Source organism: Bubalus bubalis, chromosome 13, assembly GCF_019923935.1.
Source record: "Bubalus bubalis isolate 160015118507 breed Murrah chromosome 13, NDDB_SH_1, whole genome shotgun sequence".
Classification (NCBI taxonomy): domain Eukaryota; kingdom Metazoa; phylum Chordata; class Mammalia; order Artiodactyla; family Bovidae; genus Bubalus; species Bubalus bubalis.
Window position 1 is genome coordinate 35,106,059 of NC_059169.1, and position 22,390 is coordinate 35,128,448.

A 22,390-nucleotide genomic window follows, 5' to 3' on the forward strand; every position below is an offset into this window, starting at 1 on the left:
CAGGCAACTAAATCAAATATTTTGTTTTCTTTATCCCAGGCTATTGTTAAAAGGTACCTTAATCAATAATCAAGGGTTCAAGATATTTTAATCAATAATAAAAAGGTTATACAGGGGAGGAGAATAAATGATGGAAACAAAATAGGAGGCTCAATCAGAAAAACAAAATGGCATGTTTAATTTACTAAAGACAATGAAGTAAATGAGAAAACACAGAGAAATACAAAAAAGTTATAAAGCATAATAAATTTTATTTTTTCAGAAGTGGAAAATGACCCTGAATAGTTTTAAATGTATCTTTTAGTAGTTGGTGTCTAATAATAAACAAGCAATCAATTTTAAATGTTCTATATAGTTGTATTAACTGATTTTTAAGTTTAAAAGGTAATTTTTAACATTGGCATTCAAAAGCAAAGATATAACTGAAAAGAAGACAGATGAACCATAAAATGATTTACAAAATATAGTAGCTTATGAATGCAAAATAGATTCCAGTTGTAATAATACATATTCACATACACTTTCGCAACACACTCACACCCCCACATTCCACAGACACATTTCCATAACTTGAAAACAAATATTTCATGTATCTCGATTCAGGAAATGATTTTTACAAATTAACCTTACAATCAGAAAGCAAGAAGATATTAAAAGCACAAGTTTTTATTCGCTAAGCTAAACATCTGAAGGAAAAAAATATTACAATGATACTGAAAGATATTTTTATTGGTTTTTTAAAAGATAAAATGCAAACAAGAATATCTTATTCAGAAAATTAATTTTCAAAAATGTCTTAAATGAAATAAATATAATATCTAATACAATCTCTTCCTCTAAGAACCTATAAGATGGACAATGCTAATAACCAAGCTTCTCATTTTTGGCATGTCCTTTTAAAAAAAAGAAAAAAAGATTTTCTTATAAAGGAAATGTGGCATACCCACGTTTTCTAAAATTTGTCCTAAAACTATCTTTAACATCCAAATTTTCTAAATATATTATGTCCACTTAAATTAAGGAAAGATACCTAGTACAATTTCTAAGAAAACAATGCAGAAAGTAATTTATGCATGGTTTGCATGGTTATTTACAGAAAGTTTTGCTAAATAATGATATAACTATCATGTTCAAAAGTCTGACAAATCCTTTCTAATAATCAGCACTGCAGGTTTCAAAAAACTTATATATAACAAAGAATATTTCCTCTGTAGAGTTACTAGATAAATCTGAGAGCCAGAAACTAAAGCATTTGACATGGTTAATAATTTTCATTTTTACTGTACTAAATGTCAGGTCAGAAGTCAATGGCATTTACATGCTGGAAGACTGTTTATCACTCAACTCTTTCAATTATATCAAACACTGATTAATCAAATGTGACTGGACTTGACTGCGACAACTGTATGGTTTCTTTCAAGTCTATGCAAATCTTTTAAATGGGCACATATGCAACTCTGCAAAACCAATGAAACATAAATATTTAAAAGAATGAACAGAAATGGCTTTTAAGCATAAACCACTCTGCCATTCAATTTTGAAATGAATTCAATTTTCTTCACGAATTTGTCTTCTGTGTTTAATAGTCTTCTATCCTATTGAAGTTGCAGATACAGATGATCTGGAAATTTCACATTGATATAAGAAAGGAATGTCTGGTCGATGCAGTCTAGGAACAGAGAAAGAATAAGTCTTAAAATGTATTAAGTTCCAATTATCCAAATGATAGTACAGTGAAAACCCATTTTATGGTATGACATCAAGAATAGCCTTTTGTTAAGAATGACATAAGTAGCACAGATCAAAATATATTCTAAAGTAAATTTCTAAAGGAGAGCATCTAAAAAATATTTACATTATATTTTAAACTCCTGAAAAGGAAAACAAGATAATCACACTGAATATTCACAGAATATCATTTATATTAGTAAAATTACAAACTCTTAAGGTCACTGTAGACAAGTTAAAGATAGAATGTGACATCTTTAAGGGGAAGGAGAAACCTTAATGGAACATTTAAAATAATACTTAAATACAATCCAGAAATGTAACTGCAATCATCTTCAGCAGAATTAAGTAAACTATGTTAGCTTATGTAAAAGTCATATAAGCATAAAATATAAGCAACCAAATCACAAACCATATAATTTATGTATACTTAGTCATAGCAACCCTGAAACATCTTGTACTTGGAGACACATCAGGAAGTTAAGTGTTTTAGTAGACCTTTGGCTAATGCAGTTCAAACACTTGAAAAGTTCAAAACAATGAACTGTATAGTACTTGCTTTTAAAGTACTACAGTGAGGTATGAGGTCTCTTCATTGAAGATCTACTAGCCACACAATAAATAAATGCCTGTACTATACACACAGCCTCCAGAAACTTACGTGATAACTAGTAAGACAATCTCTGCTCGTTTCTTTATTTTTCCATTTATTCAAGTTGTAGCCTCCATTGTTGATATAAATTGGTACATGTTAAGAAAACAGTAACAGAGCTCCTATTTTCTTCGTACAACCTTTACTCCTTGATCCAGTGTGTTAAGATCAGTGCATGGCACTGCTTACAATAGCCAAAACATGGAAGCAACCTAAATGTCCACTGAAAGAAGAATGGATGAAGAAGATGTGGTACATATACACAATGGAGTATTGCTCAGCCATTAAAAAGAATGAAATAAGGCCATTTGCAGCAACATAGATGGACACAGAGATTGTCATACTGAGTGGAGTAAGTCAGAGAAGGAGAAGTAGCATACGACATCTCTTATATGGTTGCCAGGGGGAAGGGACAGTTAAGGAGTTTGGGATGGACAGGTACACACCACTCTATTTAAAATGGATGATCAACAAGGACCTACTGTATAACACAGGGAACTCTGCTCAATGTTATGTAGCAGCCTGGATGGGAGGGGAGTTTGCGGGATAGTGGATACATGTATACGCATGGCTGAGTCCCTTAGCTGTTCACCTGAAATTATCACAACATTGTTAATCAGCTAAACCTCAACAAATCAAGTTTTTGTTTTTTTTTTTTTAAAAGATCAGTGCATAGCAAATTGCTTTTCAGTAACAGAATTGGTTTTTTGTTTGTCTGTTTTAGCCTGCAGATACCTGTGTGAAATTCAGTGATGCAAAATGCCCATTCTTTCTGTGTAAGCGCTTAGTCATATTGTTTTTCAAGACTTTAGATGCTGTGCTGGTGGTTACTTCATATATAATGTGTAGCCAAGCTTTAAACAGAAATTTAAAGGTCTGATTTAAAGTTTTAGTTTACTCATAATGTATTTTTTAAAACTAAAATGTAATGAAATTCAATTTTTTAAATGGAAGTTATCTTAGAAGTTTGCAATTTTTAAAATTTCAATACTGTTAACTATTAAAAATCTATTAAAAATGCTAAATTTGAGTAAACAACATGAACACACATTAAGCATTTAATATGCACGGGGTGAAGGGCTTCCTTGGTGGCTCAGTAGTAAAGTAATCCGCTTGCCAATGCAAGAGACAAGCGTTTGATCCCTGGGTTGGGAAGATCCCCTGGAGGACGAAATGACAAGTCATTCCAGTATTTTTATCTGCAAAATCCCATGGACAGAGGAGCCTGGCGATCTATAGTCCATGGAGTCTCAGAAGAGTCAGACACGATTTAGTGACTAAACAACAAATGCATGGGGTGAATTTGAATACAAAGGGAATACACAGTTAATATATTAATATTTCTTACCTCTATAATAAGAAGAAATACCTTGTTCTATGAGCAGCTGCCATACTTTCAGACATGTTTCTGACTTTTAGATAATTAACAAATCCTCTGAAGAAAAGAAGCAGGCCTGAGGAGGTTGAAATATATGGATATATTATGCTCTTACAAAGAAAGGGGACATGATAAATTTGAAATAGACAATTACAAACAAGGTCCTCTTGGTCAAAGGAATTTAATGTGTAGGATTCCATTCATTCCACATTTTACACTATAATGATAGCTCTATTGTAAGGAAATATAATAAAATTTTACTGCTACCTCCAAATTCTTTCAATTTGTTAAGCCTAGATGTATCTAAAGTAAAGCAAATCTAGCCATTAAAGTCCTAACTTAGACAAAAATTCACACTTATTAAAATAATTTTTAACAAGGAAAGCTACCTAATGTGGTTAAACTGATTCAACTCATAGATACCTCATTTTACATGAAACTTTTAAATCACTATAATGACTAAGCAGACTAAGACATATTTACTGATATAAAGTATTCAAGAGAGAACATATGCAGCATATGTAATTGCTAACAACTGTAGGATAAAACCAGTAATAAGCCTGTCTAGCCAGATCGAGTGCCTGTCATGTGCAAAATCTATATTTAGAGATATGTGAATTATGTAAATAACTCAATTATTAGTTCTTATTTCCAAGTAATAACCGTAGTTAATTTATAATAAAAAATTTGAAAAAAATCAAGACAAGGGACTTTGGAAGCAGCCCCTCTAGTGAGTTCTTGAATGACTTGAGATACGTCTTCTATTTCAGTGTTCTCCTCTGTAAAACAGTATTTTTAAATAATAACCATTTACATCAAAAGTATCTTTGGTAATCGATAAAGCTTGTGAAATGTATCAAAGTTTCAGATGAAAAATATTAGTTAAGTGTCAAAAGCATTAGCACTATTAGGTGAAGTCTTTGATATACTTAAGCATACAATTCTAAGGGAAATATTTATTAACTCTAGTAAATTTTTAACCAGGTAATAAGGGGGTGAGGTGGAGTTGGGGCAAGAAGCAGATGATATGCATGCAGGGAACTTTCCTCACCAGGAGGACGAGCCTGTCAATTTAAATTCAAAGTCTCAAATGAAATTTGTAACCCAATTCTAAGACAATAATCGAAGCCCTAAAATAAGAAGCATGGTTACAATAAATTAGAGACAGAAGACAGAAGAGAGGCACAAATAATGACTTAAAACAAGCGGTATAAATTTCACCTAACTCTGATCCCATCTGCTTCCCATATCCTCTTTTCCATGTGTGACTCCCACTCTGAATTCCGCCCTTCTGCCCTTCCAGATGCTGTTCAAAGATAATGACATTGTGATCCAAACATAAAAGTATTACTGAAAGATGTAAACCAAAATTATTTGTGAAATCCCTTCTTTAGTCTATGAAGCTGCTGTTGCTAAGACCTATTTTGCTCTGCTCAGGCATTTTCCAAAATTAGCCAATTCCCACCTAGAAACCAATCAAGCAGCAGCTATGGTTTCTCAGCGTTCTGGGGTGTGTGCAACATTCTTCTGGGTATGTGACAGCAACATTCCCATCACGGATTAAGCTTTCACATTCCCCTAAATGCTCGATTATGGCTCTGATGAGGAACTGGGGCTATGCCTGCATTCTACTGTGTTCCACGGTTGTCTTCATAAGACTCTTCAACCCCCTAATAATATTTATAAGCAAGAATCTCACTCAATGTGCTTAAATACCTAAAAGATATTATAAATGTTTTCACCTTTGAGTAAGAAACTCAGTCAAGCACAGAATCAGTCAGAAAACAAGTAACAAGTCAAAAAAACTAGTTAAACTTTTGTCCAATCTGACTCCCCAACAAAATCACAAGAGATATACAAATAATTGGAATAATTTCACTATAATTATCAGAAAAAGAATCTAGGCTCTTTAGTGACCTTTGCTGACCACTAAGATTTTGTTTCCTGAAAGATTCTACAGATGCAACAGCAGGACTAAATAAAAATGCCAGGAGAACACTGCCACCTACTGAAGTGCTGTTTTCCAGTACAAGTAATTTACTACAGAAATGTGGGCTCTTAAACCTAAAGAGAAACAACCTGTATTTTTCATGTTGGTAAATAAATTTGAAATGTGGATTACAAGTATAATGTGATTTTAAGGTTAACTTAATTATCATACATCTAAAGAGGAAAACACAAGGAAACACAGATTGGAAATCCATAAAATTCATCAATATTAATAAACGATACGCCTGGTAAGAAGAAAACTCAACAGAAGCACTGTGATCATTAAGCATGAAGCCTTCCCTTACGCCTGACTGATTAATGATTAATGCAGAGTGCACTTCAAAAGTGTAAAGAATGTTTCAATGATCCAAAAATAAAAGAATAGGTAGAATATCCAATTAGCCTCCTCTCAACATTTCCTACGATCATTAAAAGAAACTCACGCATGTCTATTTTCCAAAATAAATGCTGAAGGCAATTATTTTTTAATCATCTTATGATTTTCAAGTTTTGCAGTATTCAGTTCATTCAACCACTGATTCTTTAAATTGACAGGCTCTGAATTTTAAATGAGAAACCAGAGTGTTATGTAGAACTATCTGGATAGCCAAGATGACATGTGTTTGGATATGAGAATTTTTCAATAGAAAATTTTTCTTTCACTTAAATAACACAGTATAATTTATATCTTACAATTTTAGGAAATACCAAAGTTAAACTAAATGCAAATTAGTCATACTGAAATGCATTAAGAATAAACTTACCAAGTACAAGAAATATCCACCAAAGCCAGTATTGTCCATTGAAATATCCAGTAAAATAATCAGAGAACTATGGAATGAACATAATATATTTACTGTATTTACAGACCTAAATTTGAAAATCATAGATTAACCTCAGTTTCAGAATGATTTAATTCAAATAATCGTCAGCACATAAAACAGCACAAAAAGAGAAAAGAAAAAAATTACACATAAAATTGAGGAAAAAAAACTTTTAGAAGTTTTTTATCAGCAAACAAACTTATGCAAAATATTTAAGAAATAAAAATTAGTTTCAAACTGCCTGTAAGGAAGAAAGATAAGTGCTATGTATCCAAATGCAACATTTTTCTCATTAAAGAATTCACATGTCAGTTCTTTTCTTATAATCTCTCAAAGCCACAACTACCATCCCAAACACACTACAGCAACCCGCTGCTTTAGATATTAACACCAAAAGCCACATTAGTTTAATCTTATCAGATGGGGATGTTCTGCTGACCTCTAAAAAGAAGAGCTTTTGACCTTCTGCACACCCCCTACTGTTAATCACTGCCAAGAATACTAGGCACATAAAGACCCCCAACTCATTAGAGTCTTTTTTATTTTCAAACTAGATGCTCCAGCATTCATTTCCCAACAGTGAGCTGAGAACAGCTAAATGAACCTTGAAGTGGCATTTCAACAGTTCCTATTAGTGGCCGTGGCAGACAGTTTATAAATTCTCTATGAAATGAGAATGTGAACAGACAGATGGAAGGTAGGGTTCGATGACACTGAACACAGGTATCTTTTACTTGATTTGACTGTGGACATGATGATTTATTATTTTTTAAAAGTTTTCTTTTAAAATCTGTCTCATTTTCCTGTTTATCTACTGTTTCTACCAGCCTCCAACCTGAACTGAACTAAAAATGAGTTTGTTAAAAGCATATTTGTCCTCAGATGTATGCACATTTGTCCTCAGATGTATCTATTTCCAAATTTGTACATAATTATTTCCAACTTTTCACTGGTAATTTCCACAAAGATTAAAAAAAAAATCTTACAGGTTTGCTAAGAACAAAACGCTTACAAACTGTAAATAACGTTACTGTGTGGGAAAGCACATCCACTAAAGGGTATCTAAATTTTAAAGTAATTTCCCAGGAAGTATGTATAATACATGAACCATGATCTAAGTTCTCAGCTTTGAGTCTGAGAAATTTCAAAGAATAGAGATTTCAAAGTACCATTGTAGATACAAAGCCCATGTATTCCTACACCTTTAAAATATGTACAATGAAAGAAGAATTGGAAAACTGTGAAAATATAGCTTGTAAAGTAGGACAGCTGTATTACTTTTTAATCAAATGATTAATAAGAAACAAAAGGCTTTCATATAGGTTTTAGAGATTATAAGAACAAAAGGAATAAAGAACTAAAACCATATATTTTTACCTAATTCTTAAAATATTTAATATACAATATCCCCAACAACAGGCAACCAGAAAAGAACAAAGTAATTCTTCACCAGAAGTACCGACCTGCAGCTGTTCTTTATCTGTTCCCAATTAAAGAATATAATTATCTTCATTTTGAAGTCAAAGGGAAAAACTCACTACATAAAAAGAATAAACTAATAAGCTTTGGGGCTCATTAGTAAGTTATCAAACGTGTTTCAAAATACTAAAAAATCAGAGGGCTCAGTCAAGTTGTGTTTTGGGTTTTCTTAGTAACTCATATTTAGTAGTCAACCACAGGCTCCAAGAAATCAAATTTTGGAAAATAAATTAACAAACAGTAAGAATTTATCTGACTTAAATTTTTGAAATAATTATGATTTTATTTTGTTAATATGACACCAGTATTTTTTTATTTACTTCCTGCCTACTTTTAAAAGGAATTGTCAGCTTTTAATAAAATATATATGCAATTTTAAACAAATAATAAAAACATTAAAAGCCTCGGAGAGAATCTTGGGCTAAACATATTTACATTAAATGTGAGGCTCACAGCAATTCAGAAACAAAAAGAAAAGCAGCAATGTGATTTATAAATTACTTATTATCTAATAAAAGGAAACGCCGGGCTTTTAGGAAAAAACCTTTCCCTCAGCACTGAACTCCAAGGAGAACTTATTGTTTGGAGCATTGTAACAAAAGTCAAAGTACAGTCAAAGTTACAGAGGCAGTACAAAATTAGGGAAACAGGCACTGAACGGAAGTCAAGCTAGATTCTAATCCACAAACTGTGGGACACTCAGCAAGCTATTAGACTTTTTATTCTGTTGCATCATCAATAAAATGGCTAGCTTGTCTCCACCATCACTGACAACACAGGATTATTCGGTGTTTATAATGAATCATACCTGGAACATAGTAAGTGCTCACTGAATGGCAGCTATTATTTTAAAACAGAAGATTCCTTAAAATCCTTTTCTTATATCAATTCTCAATATACACTACAGGTATAACATTAACCTTAACTCAATAAAGGTATTTTAAAGGGAAACTAAACAAAAAAAAAGGGGGGGGGGTAACTAAACAGTCCCAGGGATTAAACTTCATTCTATTAAATTCCTTACAAAACTTTGAGAAACTCCAGTCTTTGAATTTAAGGTCCCATCTTATCACACTGACTGGAGTTGATGAGGAAACAATCTAACTCCTTCGCAACCTGGGGTTCTATGAGAGAATTAGGCCTTAATATACTAGAGTCGAACATTGCACATAATGCATTGATTTATTTTTTATGTTCTAGAATGATACTAGCAATTCAATAACCTTAGGAAAACTGAGAAAGTCAAATCATTTTCCATGTTCTGTGACTCAGACAAGAAATCCCATTTGAATAACAGTCATTAATTCTATTACTAACATAACCAGGGTTGGACTAGATTATCTAGTTCCAACTCTTGAGTTTTTCCTACTGGTAACTTCTGCAGGCGCAGGGACTGTCTCTTTATCTCTGCATGCCTCATAACACCTAACAGATTTATGCTTGTGGTGAGAACCTATTTTTCATTTTTCAAATGAAATTAAAACAAGGAACTGCCAGGGGGCAGTTCTTATAATGGCCAGGTTTTAATCACCTTAAAAGAAGCCAGTTTGCAGGTCCCACCAAGAATCTGGGACTGTTTAATAACCACAGCCTATAATCTGGTCTTAACAGAGACACAGTCTGACAAGATTACTGAAACCCTGGGAAGTAACATAATAAGTTTAAAATTAATGAAAAAACACATAAAATTCAGTTTTAATATTTTTGTAATGGGTGATTTTCTTAAGATATTTGATAATGTAGGTGCATAAATGAAGTGCCTGAAGCACTGAAGGTGACATATTAGTATGTGGTTCTACTGAAAATTTCAGGAGGACTTGACTCATTCAATTAGAAGTCATTGTTTAAATATACATGATTTGTGGAAAGTATATATTTTATTAATTGCATATAGCATTTATATGTGTGGTTTACTTTTAATAAGAGTAACTAATTAACAAAGCCACTTTCCTAGCTGAAGAAACCAGGGGAAAATCCTTGTAAAAACGAGCCAAAGGGGCCTTCAGGAGGCAAAGGAAAAGAGCTGGGGGAAGATTATGCTAACAATAGTACTACCTGTGCAATGGTTACAAAAATTTTATTTTTTTGCTGAGATGGGAGAAAGGAAAGAACTTACTGTTATCTCCCTACACATCATTTTGTAAACAACATGAGGGAGACAGGGTGATTTCCAGGAACAACTGGAAAATGAGAAGAAAGGCTTAGAAGGAACATAGGGATTGAACCCAGGTCTCCCACATTGCAGAGAGATTCTTTACCAGCTGAGCCACAAGGGAAGCCCAAGAATACTGGAGTGGGTAGCCTATCCCTTCTCCAGCAGATCTTCCCGACCCAGGAATCGAACCAGGGTCTCCTGCACTGCAGGCAGATTCTTTACCAACTGAGCTATCAGGGAAGCCGATAAAGGAAAAGATGAGTTCTAATAACTACCTTAAAGGCATGTACTTTTACTTTTTGGGGCCTTCCCAGTGGCTCAGTAAGAGAATGTTTAAATCCATGATAATTTCACTAGCCAATGGAAATGTTTACGTCTTAACTAATTCCAGGCAGACCTATGCTTTATCGCAATAGTGGCAGCCATGATTCACTGAACACATACACTTGTGCAGTAACTGGGCAAGGTACTCAAAATATGTCCCGTTCTTATCTCACAAAAATACTGAAAGGCACCTATTATCTATTATGAAGAAACTAACGCTCTGAACAATTTAAAAACTTAAAAGTCAGAACATTGATATAAAAATGATGAGATTCAAACTCAAATTTATCTGATATCAAAGTTCTTTCCACATACTAACAAGTTCTCATACAATACAGTCAGAAAATGTTCACACCACAGAGATCACTATAATAATTAAGGATAGAAGTTAAGAATAAGTCTCAAAATAATTGAAATCATATACACAAAATACACAAAATGAACATTTACGAATCACACAGGAAATTTCATGTCCTTTAATTTTAGTGATAAAAGTGGTAGAGGCTATCAAGACACTCACCCTGACAATAAGGATCCATTTGATCAATGAAAGGCCAAATCCACAGATGGCACCATACCTTCCAGCAATGGTGTTGGTGATACAGAAGGATAAACAAAATCCAAGCCAGTTGAAAATAAATGCCACTGAAAGCAAGAGAATAATTCTTTTAAAAGACGACACACTGGAAACAAATGAACAGAGACCTAATTTAGAAGACCTGAGTTTGATCCCTGGGTTGGGAAGATCCCTTGGAGAAAGGCATGGCAATGCACTCCAGTATTCTTGCCTGGAATTCCATGTACAGAGAAGCCTAGCAGGCTACAGTTCATCATATCTCAAAGAGTAGGACATGACTGAGCGACTAATGCCACTACTACTTCGTGGAATATAAATAATACTTTACTGCTCAATGGAAATAGCAGTTCTCTTTCTTTTAACTCTGTACTAATTAAGTCTTCCTTACAGACTGTAGTCTACCTTTTTCAAACGTATTTAGTTGTTTACTATCCATTAACAAATGGGTAAGCTTGGTTTCTTGTCAGTTTGGTCAACAAGAATCAATACCTTAGAGCTTACAACCCAAAAGATGAAACTGTAATTTTAAACCAGTTAAAAATTAAGTCACAAAGTGGCTGCCATGCAATCCTACCCAAAAAGTCTAGTCTAAGACACCAGCCGACCAAATCGGCTTTTTAAAAAAGCAGTATTAAAGATGAGCTGAATAAATTATGTATTTTAATAATAAATAAATTATACTAATGTTCCAGGAGCAAATATTGTTCACAGCCTCCTCCTACCTAACAAAACCTGTGGTTCCCCTTCCCAGGAACCCACCCACTTCTAGAGCCTGCATTTAACGGGTGGCTGGACTCCATACTTAGCCCCCAAAGAGTCCTGAGTAGTCTGGGAAAATCACAAGAGGCCCAAATCCCTTGCCAGTGATTTTATTTTGTAAATAGGACTTCTGAAAAACATTCTTAAAAACACAGCAAGGAGAGAGAGGATGGAATTTAGGCTAAATGACAGGAGCTCTAAATTGATCATTATTGAAGCTGGGTGATGGATATGCAGATGCTTTAATTTTTTTAATTGAAATAAACTTGATTTACAATGTTGTGTGTGCTTATTTTAAATTTTTGGCCACATCCTAAAGCATGTGGAATCTTAGTTCTCCAACCAGGGATTAAACCCTGCACCCCCTTGCACTGGAAGACTGAGTCTTAACCACTAGACCACCAAGGAAATCCTACAGAGATGTTTAATTTACTCTCATCCAGTTTGAGAATTTCTACAATAAAAGCTTTAAAAAAAGGAAGAAGAAGAAAAAGTAGAGGCCCTTCTTCTTCCACTGGATGTCACATTTAATCATCATACCTGAAACTGTTGCCATAATCCTGCTATCAGCCTGAGAACTAAACCATCATTCTAAGTCTGCTGGGGTGGATTGTGGAGGGGTGGATGGGTAGATGGTGGGTGGGTGGGTTTGTGTGCACGTGAGCATGTATGTGTGTGTGTGTGTTGTCTTCGTGAAGAAGAAAGCAAAGCAGAGCCAGTCTGTGCCTGAGGTCTGCCTATCCAGAGATTTCTGCTTTTATGAGACAGTCTCCTAACTATTTACAACGGCTGAGTGAGGGTTTTCTACTATTTGTAGCATAAACCATTCTGACCTGGGATTCTATCCCAGGTCCCTGAGATATAATCAGAGTGCCATATTTATGTTGAAGATACCAACAATATCACAATAATAATAGCAATAATAATAATAAAACTAAAGACCAACTTGAACATAAGTCTTGTTCACTGCTCATCCTCTCACCCTAAATATCTCCAACCAAGCCCCAGGGAGAATAAAGTAAATTACCTAGAGAAATTCTGATTTTTCAAAATTCTAAAGACCTAGAGGAAATGTTTTAAGGTAAGTTCAAATGAAATGGCTATTTCTTTGAGGGAATGTCCCTACTATTATCATTTCTTCCTTCCTAAAACTTTCTAGATGCAGCCTTTTTGATCATTAATGGGAAGCTATAATACATGGTGATGCAATAGCCAGAAAAATCAATTTTGAAATAAGAGATGTGTGTGAGTCACAACTCACTCACTGGACATACAACCTTGGACTCACTGCTGACTTCTGTTGAGCCACAGTTCTCTGATCCTTAAGCACCGACTTCATGAGATTGATAAAAGGATTAAGTGAGAATGAAAAAGCTTAGCACAGCACCTGGCACACGGTGGTTGCTAAAAAATGTCTGCCACCATCCCTATACATACAAAACAATCTCTTCACATTAGAGTGGGCCCCATCTTTCCTGCCAAAAACATTTCAGGAGACACTACTATAAATAAAGAGTGTGGAAGTGTGGAAGTCGCTCAGTGGTGTCCAACTCTGCAACCCCATGGACTGTAGTCTGCCAGGCTCCTCTGTCCATGGGATTCTCCAGGTAAGAATACTAGAGTGGGTTGCCATGTCCTCCTACAGGGATCTTCCCGACCCAGGGATCAAACCTGGGTCTCATGCACTGCAGGCAGACCCTTTACATCTGAGCCACCAGGGAAGCTATACTATATAAAGCTTGTTTATTCTCTAATTTTAGCTACCATACTGGACAACAGAGATAGAACATTTCCATCGTTCTAGAATAATCTATTGCATATAGCAGCTCTCTAACTAACTGGCTAATATTTGTGTTAACTGTGGGGAAAGCAGGTAACAAAACCAGTTTCATACCTATTTAAAGAACTGACATTACCAAGCAGCAGCAGAGATTCCCAACTGGTTGCTACATATGTGCTAATGACAAGCTGAGGTATTTCTCTCCTCAACCCTTAGGGCAGGCAGGAGAGGTCTGGGGCAGAGGACAGACACCTCCAGTCCTGAGCACCCCATCCCAGTGTGCTATGAGCATTCTACCATTTTGCAAGTATCTCATGTCACAGGTATCTTCCTATATCAAAACACAGGAAGCACTGACGGAGAAATCCAAAACAGCAAAATATTTCAAAAGTGTTATTTTTTTGTACCATTAAGCATGTATATGTTTAGCTTTGGGGGAAAAAAGCATTTAAACACTGTCCAGTTTCTTCAAAATCAGACCTACCACTATCTACTAGACATATCATTGTGCCCCAAAGAGGAACAAGATTCAAAAGGACGAAAAAGTACTTAATGAGGTGTCATGTTTTCTTTATGGGCTCCACCAGCGGTATGAATTCCTATAAACTGTGCTCATGTGATATAATTTGTTATTGACTGAACTGCACCCACCTCGAAACTTGTAGATTAAAGTCCTAACCCCCCAGTGTGACTTATGTAGAGATAGGGCCTTCAGGGAGGGAGTTACGAGTACCTGAGGTTATAAGGGTAAAGCCGTAACACAACAGGACTGGTGTCCCTACAGGAAGAGACAGAGATGGCAGAGAGTTCTCTGTGCACACACGCAGAGGAGAGGCCATGTGAGGACACTGCAAGAAGACAGCCATCTGCAAGCCAGGAGGAGAACCCTCACCAGAAACCAAATTTTCTGGCTCTCTGATCTCAGACTTCTAGCTTCCAGAACCGTGAGAAAATAAATTTTCATTGTTTAGTCTGTGATATTTTGTTAGAGCAGCCTGAATAGACAAACATGTAACTTAATCACCTTTAACTGCTCTCACTCACACACGCACTAGTTAAACAGAGCTGTGACTACTGAAGCATAGATAGATTCACTTTTTATGCCCTTTGGCCTATAAGACAGAAAGTAAAGATGAATAAGTCTTTAAGGTACAGAAAGGGCAGAGCATTCCATTCTGGATCCTCACAGGGTCCCCAGCCTCTGGGATCTAATGCCTGATGATCTGAGGTAGAGCTGATGTCATAGTTGAAATAAAGTACACAATAAATGCAATGCACACGAATCATCCCCAAACCATCCCCCCTCCTCCCTGGTCTGTGGAAAAATTGTCTTCCATGAAACTGGGCCCTGGTGCCAAAACGCTGAGTACTGCTAAGATACGTCTGAATCGTCAGGAAAAGGATTTGATAAACATACACTAAACCTCAGGTATGGAAAATCCATAAAAGAATGTGTAGTAGAGACAGGTGAACAGATATCAATACATGCCTAAGAGAGAAGACATGAATACTTTTCTTTCAGCTCCACCTTCATTTATGCATGTTCTGCTAGAGAGCTAGAACAAAATAAGGAAGCTTAAAAGGTGTAGGGACGGGACTTTCCTGCTGGTCAAGTGGCTTTGACTCCACACTCCCAATCAGAAGTCTGAGATCAATGAGTCAGAAAATTCCATTTCTGGTGAGGGTTCTCTTCCTGGCTTGCAGATGGCTGGTCAGGGAACTAGATCCCACATAGCACAATTAAAAATCCACACGCGACAAATGAAAAGATCCCAAAGACAGCAGTGAAAACGGAAGATTCTGCATGTCGCAACTAAGACCCGGCACAGCAAAATAAATAAATTTTTTTTTTTTTTAAAAAGGTGGCGGTCACCTATTCCCAACACAGCAAGGCCCAAGATGGAACCCAGAGAAGCAACAGGTTCATATAAGCTATACTCCTATGGAAAAGTAAGATTTGGGGGAGTAAATAACAGGGAAGTAGGAAAATTAGCACAGGAAAGTTGGTAAAGTATGCTTAGTGTTGCTCCAATTACAAGTCTCCGCTTGCGGTCCTTTTTTTTTTCCTAAGAGCAAATAAGGCAGGTTTAGACAGGTGAATGGCATCTGAAAGAAGGCTGCCAATCAAATGACTTACTGGAACTGAGAGGAAGGAGAACACCACCTGCACTTAACAGCACTCATAATTCATGGCATTTCACGTATACTAACTCATGGGACCCTTACATTAGCCTTTGAAGAAGGACGAGATCAGAATTAATTCCCTTTCACAGAAGGGCAAATTACGACTCAGAACAGTTAGGCTCCACACACGAAGTCACAAGGTAAGTAAGAAGCGTTGTAGGTAGGACTGTGGCACCCAAGTCTTTTTCTTTTTTTTTTGCAACCAAGTCTTTTACACCTGTATACACTGATCATTTTATATATATACCTCCCACCTACCCAAAGAATTTGTTGGGTAATCAGAAAGCAATACTATATACTATAGTTTATCCATTAACTAGTATGGCTACACTTTTAAATTTTCAATAGCCACAAGATATGTATTAATAATAAAGGGAAAAAAGTAACTCCACAGTGAAGAAAGCTGGTGGACGCCACCTTATCCTGATGAGAGTTAACATCACTAGTAATAAGATACCTAGTAATAAGATACCCAGTAATAAGGTATCTAGATCATTGCCTTCTGATATGATGCACTGAAAGCAGCGTTTCTGTGGTACTCTTGGGGGGGGCGATGCAAAGTGGGGCAGAATGTACCACCTGAATCTAATCACAGGGAAACATCAGCTAAATCCAAATTGAAAGACATTCTACAAAATAACTGACACAGACAGACTAAGAAACTGTTCTGGATTGAGGCAGATGATGGAAACACAGAGGCTAATGACTTCCCTGGTAGCACAGATGGTAAAGTCTCTGCCTACAATGCAGGAGACCTGAGTTCAATCCCTGGGTCGGGAAGGTCTCCTAGAGAAGGAAATGGCAACCCACTCCAGGATTCTTGCCTGGAAAATCCCATGGACAGAGGAGCCTGGTAGGCTACAGTCCATGGGGTTGCAAAGAGTCAGACATGACTGAGCGACTTCACTTCACAGTACAATGTGTAATCCCAAAATAGATGCTAGACCGAGAAAAAGACATCCGTGGGACAGGTGGGAAAGTCTGAAAAAGATCTACAAACTAGTCAGTGTTATTTCATGATGTTAATTTAACTTCCCAATGTTGATCACTAAAGTTATGTATGTTAACACTTGGAAAAGCTGGATGAAAGCTATATGCCAATTGTACTGTTTCTGCATTTTTCTTCCTAAATTTGAAATTAGTTCAAAAATGAAAAGTTTAAAATGTTTACATTTTAAACAATTTGATACTTGCTCTGAAAACAAACAAGTGAATATTACAAATGAATGAACACCAATATAATACTAACATTAAACACTTATTAATTTTATCAAAGAAAAATCCTCATTATATATAAATGCACCACATTTCAAATACAGTAAATTCCCAAAGAATAATTGATTTTACTATACTTGATTCTGAACTGCATAAAGGCAAATTTGTCTTATCCTCATGCAATTCTCTTTATTTAAACTATCAACAGTTGAGAAAAACATGAAGCTAACAACGTATTAATATTCAGACATTTCCAATAAACTACAAACAACGAAATGACCAAAAAATTATTTTCCTTATAAACAGAACAAATTCAATAAAATTTAATACTTCACAAATATTATGAGTTTCTTAAGGTACAGTTATAACTCTTATATATCTCCCCTTTCTAGATGCAATTACAATGCATGAGCCCAAAGCTGTATAAAAACCTAGCTTTATATGAAGAGAGTAAGTCACTGATGCCTAACAAGGCAATCAATGTGTGGTACCCAGATAACCTCTTTAAGAACTATCGCTTATCTGACTCATCCATGGTAGGTACTTGAAAGTACTTACTGAATAAAGATATTCAATATCACTAATCACTGGGGAAATGCAAATTAGACCACAACTAGATACCACCACATAACTATTAGATTTCTAAAATTTTTTAAACTCTCAGTACCAAATGCTGATGAGGATCGGAGCAATAGGAACACTCATTCACTGCTGGTGGGAATGCAGAATGGAACCAAAAGAATTTCCTACAAATCAGAATTCACATTTCAAAACAACTTTCTAATTCTTTTTAAACTTACTTGAAAGTGAAAGTGAAGTAGCCCAGCCGTATGAGACTCTTTGCTACCCCCATGGACTGTAGCTTGCCAGGATCCTCCATCCATGGGATTTTCCAGGCAAGAATACTGGAGTGGGGTGCCATTTCCTTCTCCAGGGGATCTTCATGACCAGTGGTTGAACCCGAGTCTCCAGCACTGCAGCGCAGACTCTTTACCGTCTAAGCCACCAGGGAAGCCCAACTTACAAATAACCTAGTATCTCTTTAACTATGTTTCCCTCAAGTCTAAAATGGGAATAATCCAAGTGATTAATTATTATGGTAGCATGCTGATATGAAGACTCACACATGGTACAAAAGGATATATCTCAGAAAAGTTTTCTAAGTAGAATATAGATTACATTTTTAAGCACGAGAGTTCAAGGTAGTTTCCACAGAATGTCACTTATCCAATGAACCAAACCTTAATTTCTAGCTTTTAACTAACGGACGTATAACTGACTTCTATTTCATTCCCTTTGAGAGAAAATCTGTTAAAAGTAGGCTCAGAGCGGTGACACTTCAAAGGATTACGAGAAGCAAAGCATCATCAGGGAATATACACATTTCTTTCTTTGCATTTTCTGGACATGAGCAAGCAATTATCTTACCAAATTTACATGTAAACTTTAAGGTTACATGTAGTAAGAGACTGAATTGTGGATGGTGAAAACACAGAAAGTAAAATTAAACCAACAAAAGGTTTAAATTGAAATATTCTTCCTGAAAATCACTACAGTTTTATTTGCACAACTTATATAATCTGAAATGTTTAAATTATAAACCATGTTAAAGAAAATCTATTTCCAGACCTTAGAAATAGACAGCAGAACAGAATCTAAACAATAGCTTGTTGCTGTTTAGTCACTAAGTCATGCTCAACTAGCTGCTACCGTTAAGTCGCTTCAGTCGTGTCCGACTCTGTGCGACCCCATAGACGGCAGCCCACCAGGCTCCTCTGTCCCTGGGATTCTCCAGGCAAGAATACTGGAGTGGGTTGTCATCTCCTTCTCCAGTGCATGAAAGTGAAAAGTGAAAAGTAAAAGTAAAGTTGCTCAGTCACGTCCGACTCTTTGCGACCCCAGGACCTGTAGCCTACCAGGCACCTCTGTCCGTGGGATATTCCAGGCAAGAGTACTGGAGTGGGTTGCCATTGCCTAGCTACTGTATAGTTTACTGTGTGGAAAATGTAGCATGTTGCAATTTGTAGACAGCCACTAGATGGCAGTGACTACAAATAAATCCGAAGCACTGGCCTATAGCCTTTACCCAAAGAAATGTATAAGGAAATGAAGGTGACAATTTATATAATCTTACTCTTAAAATATCAGTGCAATATTTGTCTACAAAGATTCCTATTCTAATAGGAAGCATAAAGATATAAATTGTAGAAACTTAATTTAGTAAAACTGTAATAATAGGCAGATAATTCACATTAACACATTAAATGTAAACATTTACATTCATATCAATTAATATACCACCACTGACCAAAAACAGAGCCAACCAAGTGCCTAGGTTACTGTGCATTTACAACAATGGTGTATCAGGAAAATGCTTTCAGACCTAAAAACACAGATTGAGAAGAAGATAGCACAGTTAAGTGTACAGAAATGCAGAGATGATAACTAAGCTCAAGTCAAATAATTAGATGGTGTCAAATAACATGTTTTTATTTCTAAGAAACAGGTATTTATACTACAAGTAACTACAATAAATTTAAATTCTTCCTTTACCAATTAAGATTTCTTAAAAGACAACCACGAAAGGAATTAATGTTTACGCTACTCTTTTTATAAAGAAAATATGTGGGAAGCCTGTTATTAATATAAAGAATTACCAGTTGAACTAAGAAAAAAATTAAGGTTTACTACACTAATAGTACAAAGAAGAATTATTTTGTAGCCAAAGTGTGATTTTCCTTTTCATCATACTAAACATGTGTGCATTAATCACTCAGTCGTGTTCGACTCTTTGCAACCCCAAGGATTGTAGTCCACCAGGTTCCTCTGTCCATGAAATTCTCCAGGCAAGAATACTGGAGTGGGGTAGCTGTTTCCTTCCAGGGGATGTTCCCAACACAGGGATCAAACCCAGGTCTCCTGCACTGCAGACAGATTCTTTACCGTTTGAGCCACCAGGGAAGTCCCGTACTTAACATATCTAATGACAAACTGTAACTAAAACCACAGGATATAAATATTGCATATACATTATCTGACTGCCAACCTGAATATAATTTAGTAAATCAGAAGAGGAAAATAAAACTGCCTGCACATCCACCCACATACTTCTGATACTTCTATTCTTCAGAAGATGAAATGAAAGAAAGAAAAGAAGCAAGAAACCATTTCAAAATGGAGGAAAAGGTAACTGAATTTTTAGACTCAGAAGTAACTCAACTCGGGAAGTATGTATTTTCTATACTGCCTATTATTAAAGTTGAATGTGGTACTTTAGGTAAAACATTCCTCAGTTTTATTATTAAAATTAACTATACAGTTGAAATACATTAAGTCAGCATGCTATCAAAGAAGGTATGAAAGCTTGATCACTTAACTAGTTGAGGGCAGAAATTAACCCTATCATAATCTGATAAATTTATTTATCCTATTAAATCTGATAAATCTAAGAATTATTTTAGTAATTTAAACAGTTTGAGTGTCACATTATTATTTACTGAGTGTACTATGTGCCAATTCCTGAGTTAGGAATTGAAATAATGAAGACTATAATGAAGTCTTCTTAAAGCATAATCTACTTTATAAAGTCCAATGCTAAATTAAGAATGTTGCAAAATGTTAAAATAACTATTACTCAGGTTTCTGGTCTTCTAGTGATTCACCATTCTCCACAAATAGGACAAACTCATATTTCTGTGTCTCAAATCACATTGTCCCATTTGCCCAGACTACCTCCTGTTTTAAGACACTCAAGTGGATGTCCTCTGTTCCAAAAACAGAATTTACCATTTCATTATACATATTCCTATGGCCCCAAATGGACATGTAGAATTTCACATACAAAAACATATCTAGCTTTCAATATGCTTATATGCATCTCTATATAGTAAGCATCCAGCATAATAACTGCAATATAAAGTTACCTGCTAGGTGCTGAACAAATTCAAGGACTTGCATCATAACATATGATCAGTTAGTTCAATATCAAGAGCAATTTACATTTTAAACAATGTAACACACACTGACAATACTTGTCTTCCTTCACTGCCCACATTACTTTAAATACACACACAACTAACACCTGCAAGAAAAAGGTCTGGAAATGAAATATTACTTACTGAAAAATGCCAGCATGAAAATCCCATCATTACCCACTCTGAGCTGGTCTGGGTCATTGAAGTCATCTCTTGGTGGACACTCTTCCTCTTGAATCTGTAAAAAATTCACCATTAGATTAGTTCACTAAACTAATTACAACTTTATTACCTTAAGTGAAAAGATAAAAATTTAAATAAAGTCTAATGTCCTCAATGTAATGTATAAGCAAAATGAGATGATACAACGTCTGGCACATAAGAAGTACTCAAAAAATGTCAGTAGTTATTAGTTTCCATGGGCACCCTTGAAAAGAGTAACTTTGAAAGAGAAAATAAAAAAGATAAAAACTGAGTAACACTGTATTAATGAAAATATCACCACAAAAGAAAGATGTGACACTGCTACCTTAGTGTCAAAGTGAGAAAGGATTTTTCATAATCAACAGTGAATTCTGATACAAACTCCATGGTTGGCAATCTGGCAATATTTATCAAAAATTAAAATGTATACATCCTTTGACACAATAACTCCAGCTCTTGAAAATCACTTGTAAGAAATGATGTATTAAAGACAATTCACTGCAGCAATGTTAATAAAGGTAAGAAATTAGACAAAATATAAATGCCCATCAGTAGTGGGCTACTGTCAGGAAACAATTATCTGTGAGTCTTCTATGTTTCTACATCTTCCAGGTAGAGGCACTGGCTGTGTATTATCTTTTCAAGGATGTTTATATAGTATACAGCTTTGAGGCAGACAAACAGTATCTCCCTCCAGAGCAGGGCTCCCTGATAGCTCAGTTGGTAAATAATCTGCATGCAATGCAGGAGACCCCGGTTCCATTCCAGAGTCTGGAAGATCCCCTAGAGAAGGGATCGACTACCCACTCCAGTACTCTTGGGCTTCCCTGGTGGCTCAGCTGGTAAAGAATCCGCCTGCAATGCAGGAGACCTGGGTTCAATCCCTGGGTTGGGAAGATCCCCTGGAGAAGGCGAAGGCTACCCACTCCAGTATTCTGGCCTGGAGAATTCCTGGACTATACAGTTCATGGGGTCACGAACAGTCAGACATGACTGAGTGACTTTCACCAGAGCAGAGAGGTAGGTGTGCTTGTTGACCATTAGAAAATATTGGGTTCCCCTAAACTCAGGGTTCCACACTGCAACTAGAGGCATCACTGGCCTTGTCTGAGCTGCCCTGTGGGACCTGAAGCTTGGGAAACTGGCGAGCAAATGATAATACTCCGAC

At 35.8% G+C, this 22,390-nt stretch overlaps 1 protein-coding gene across 3 annotated transcripts in view; it reads right to left on the minus strand.

The window, feature by feature from the left end:
- Positions 1-231: 231 nt before the first annotated feature.
- The window catches only part of NDFIP2 (Nedd4 family interacting protein 2), a 72,860-nt gene continuing 50,701 nt past the window's right edge, over positions 232-22,390 (minus strand). The window contains exons 4-8 of one of the 3 annotated variants that reach the window (XM_006079227.4): positions 21,163-21,256; positions 11,050-11,174; positions 6,512-6,578; positions 3,729-3,834; positions 232-1,669 (exon numbers count right to left, since the gene is read on the minus strand). In XM_006079227.4, coding sequence (XP_006079289.2) covers positions 3,731-3,834; positions 6,512-6,578; positions 11,050-11,174; positions 21,163-21,256 — 390 coding nt within the window. In that variant the 3' untranslated portion in view covers positions 232-1,669; positions 3,729-3,730. Of the gene's footprint in view, positions 1,670-3,728; positions 3,835-4,455; positions 5,065-6,511; positions 6,579-8,034; positions 8,252-11,049; positions 11,175-21,162; positions 21,257-22,390 lie in introns of those variants that run through there. The other 2 variants (XM_044927175.2, XR_003102687.3) reach the window with 2 other exon arrangements.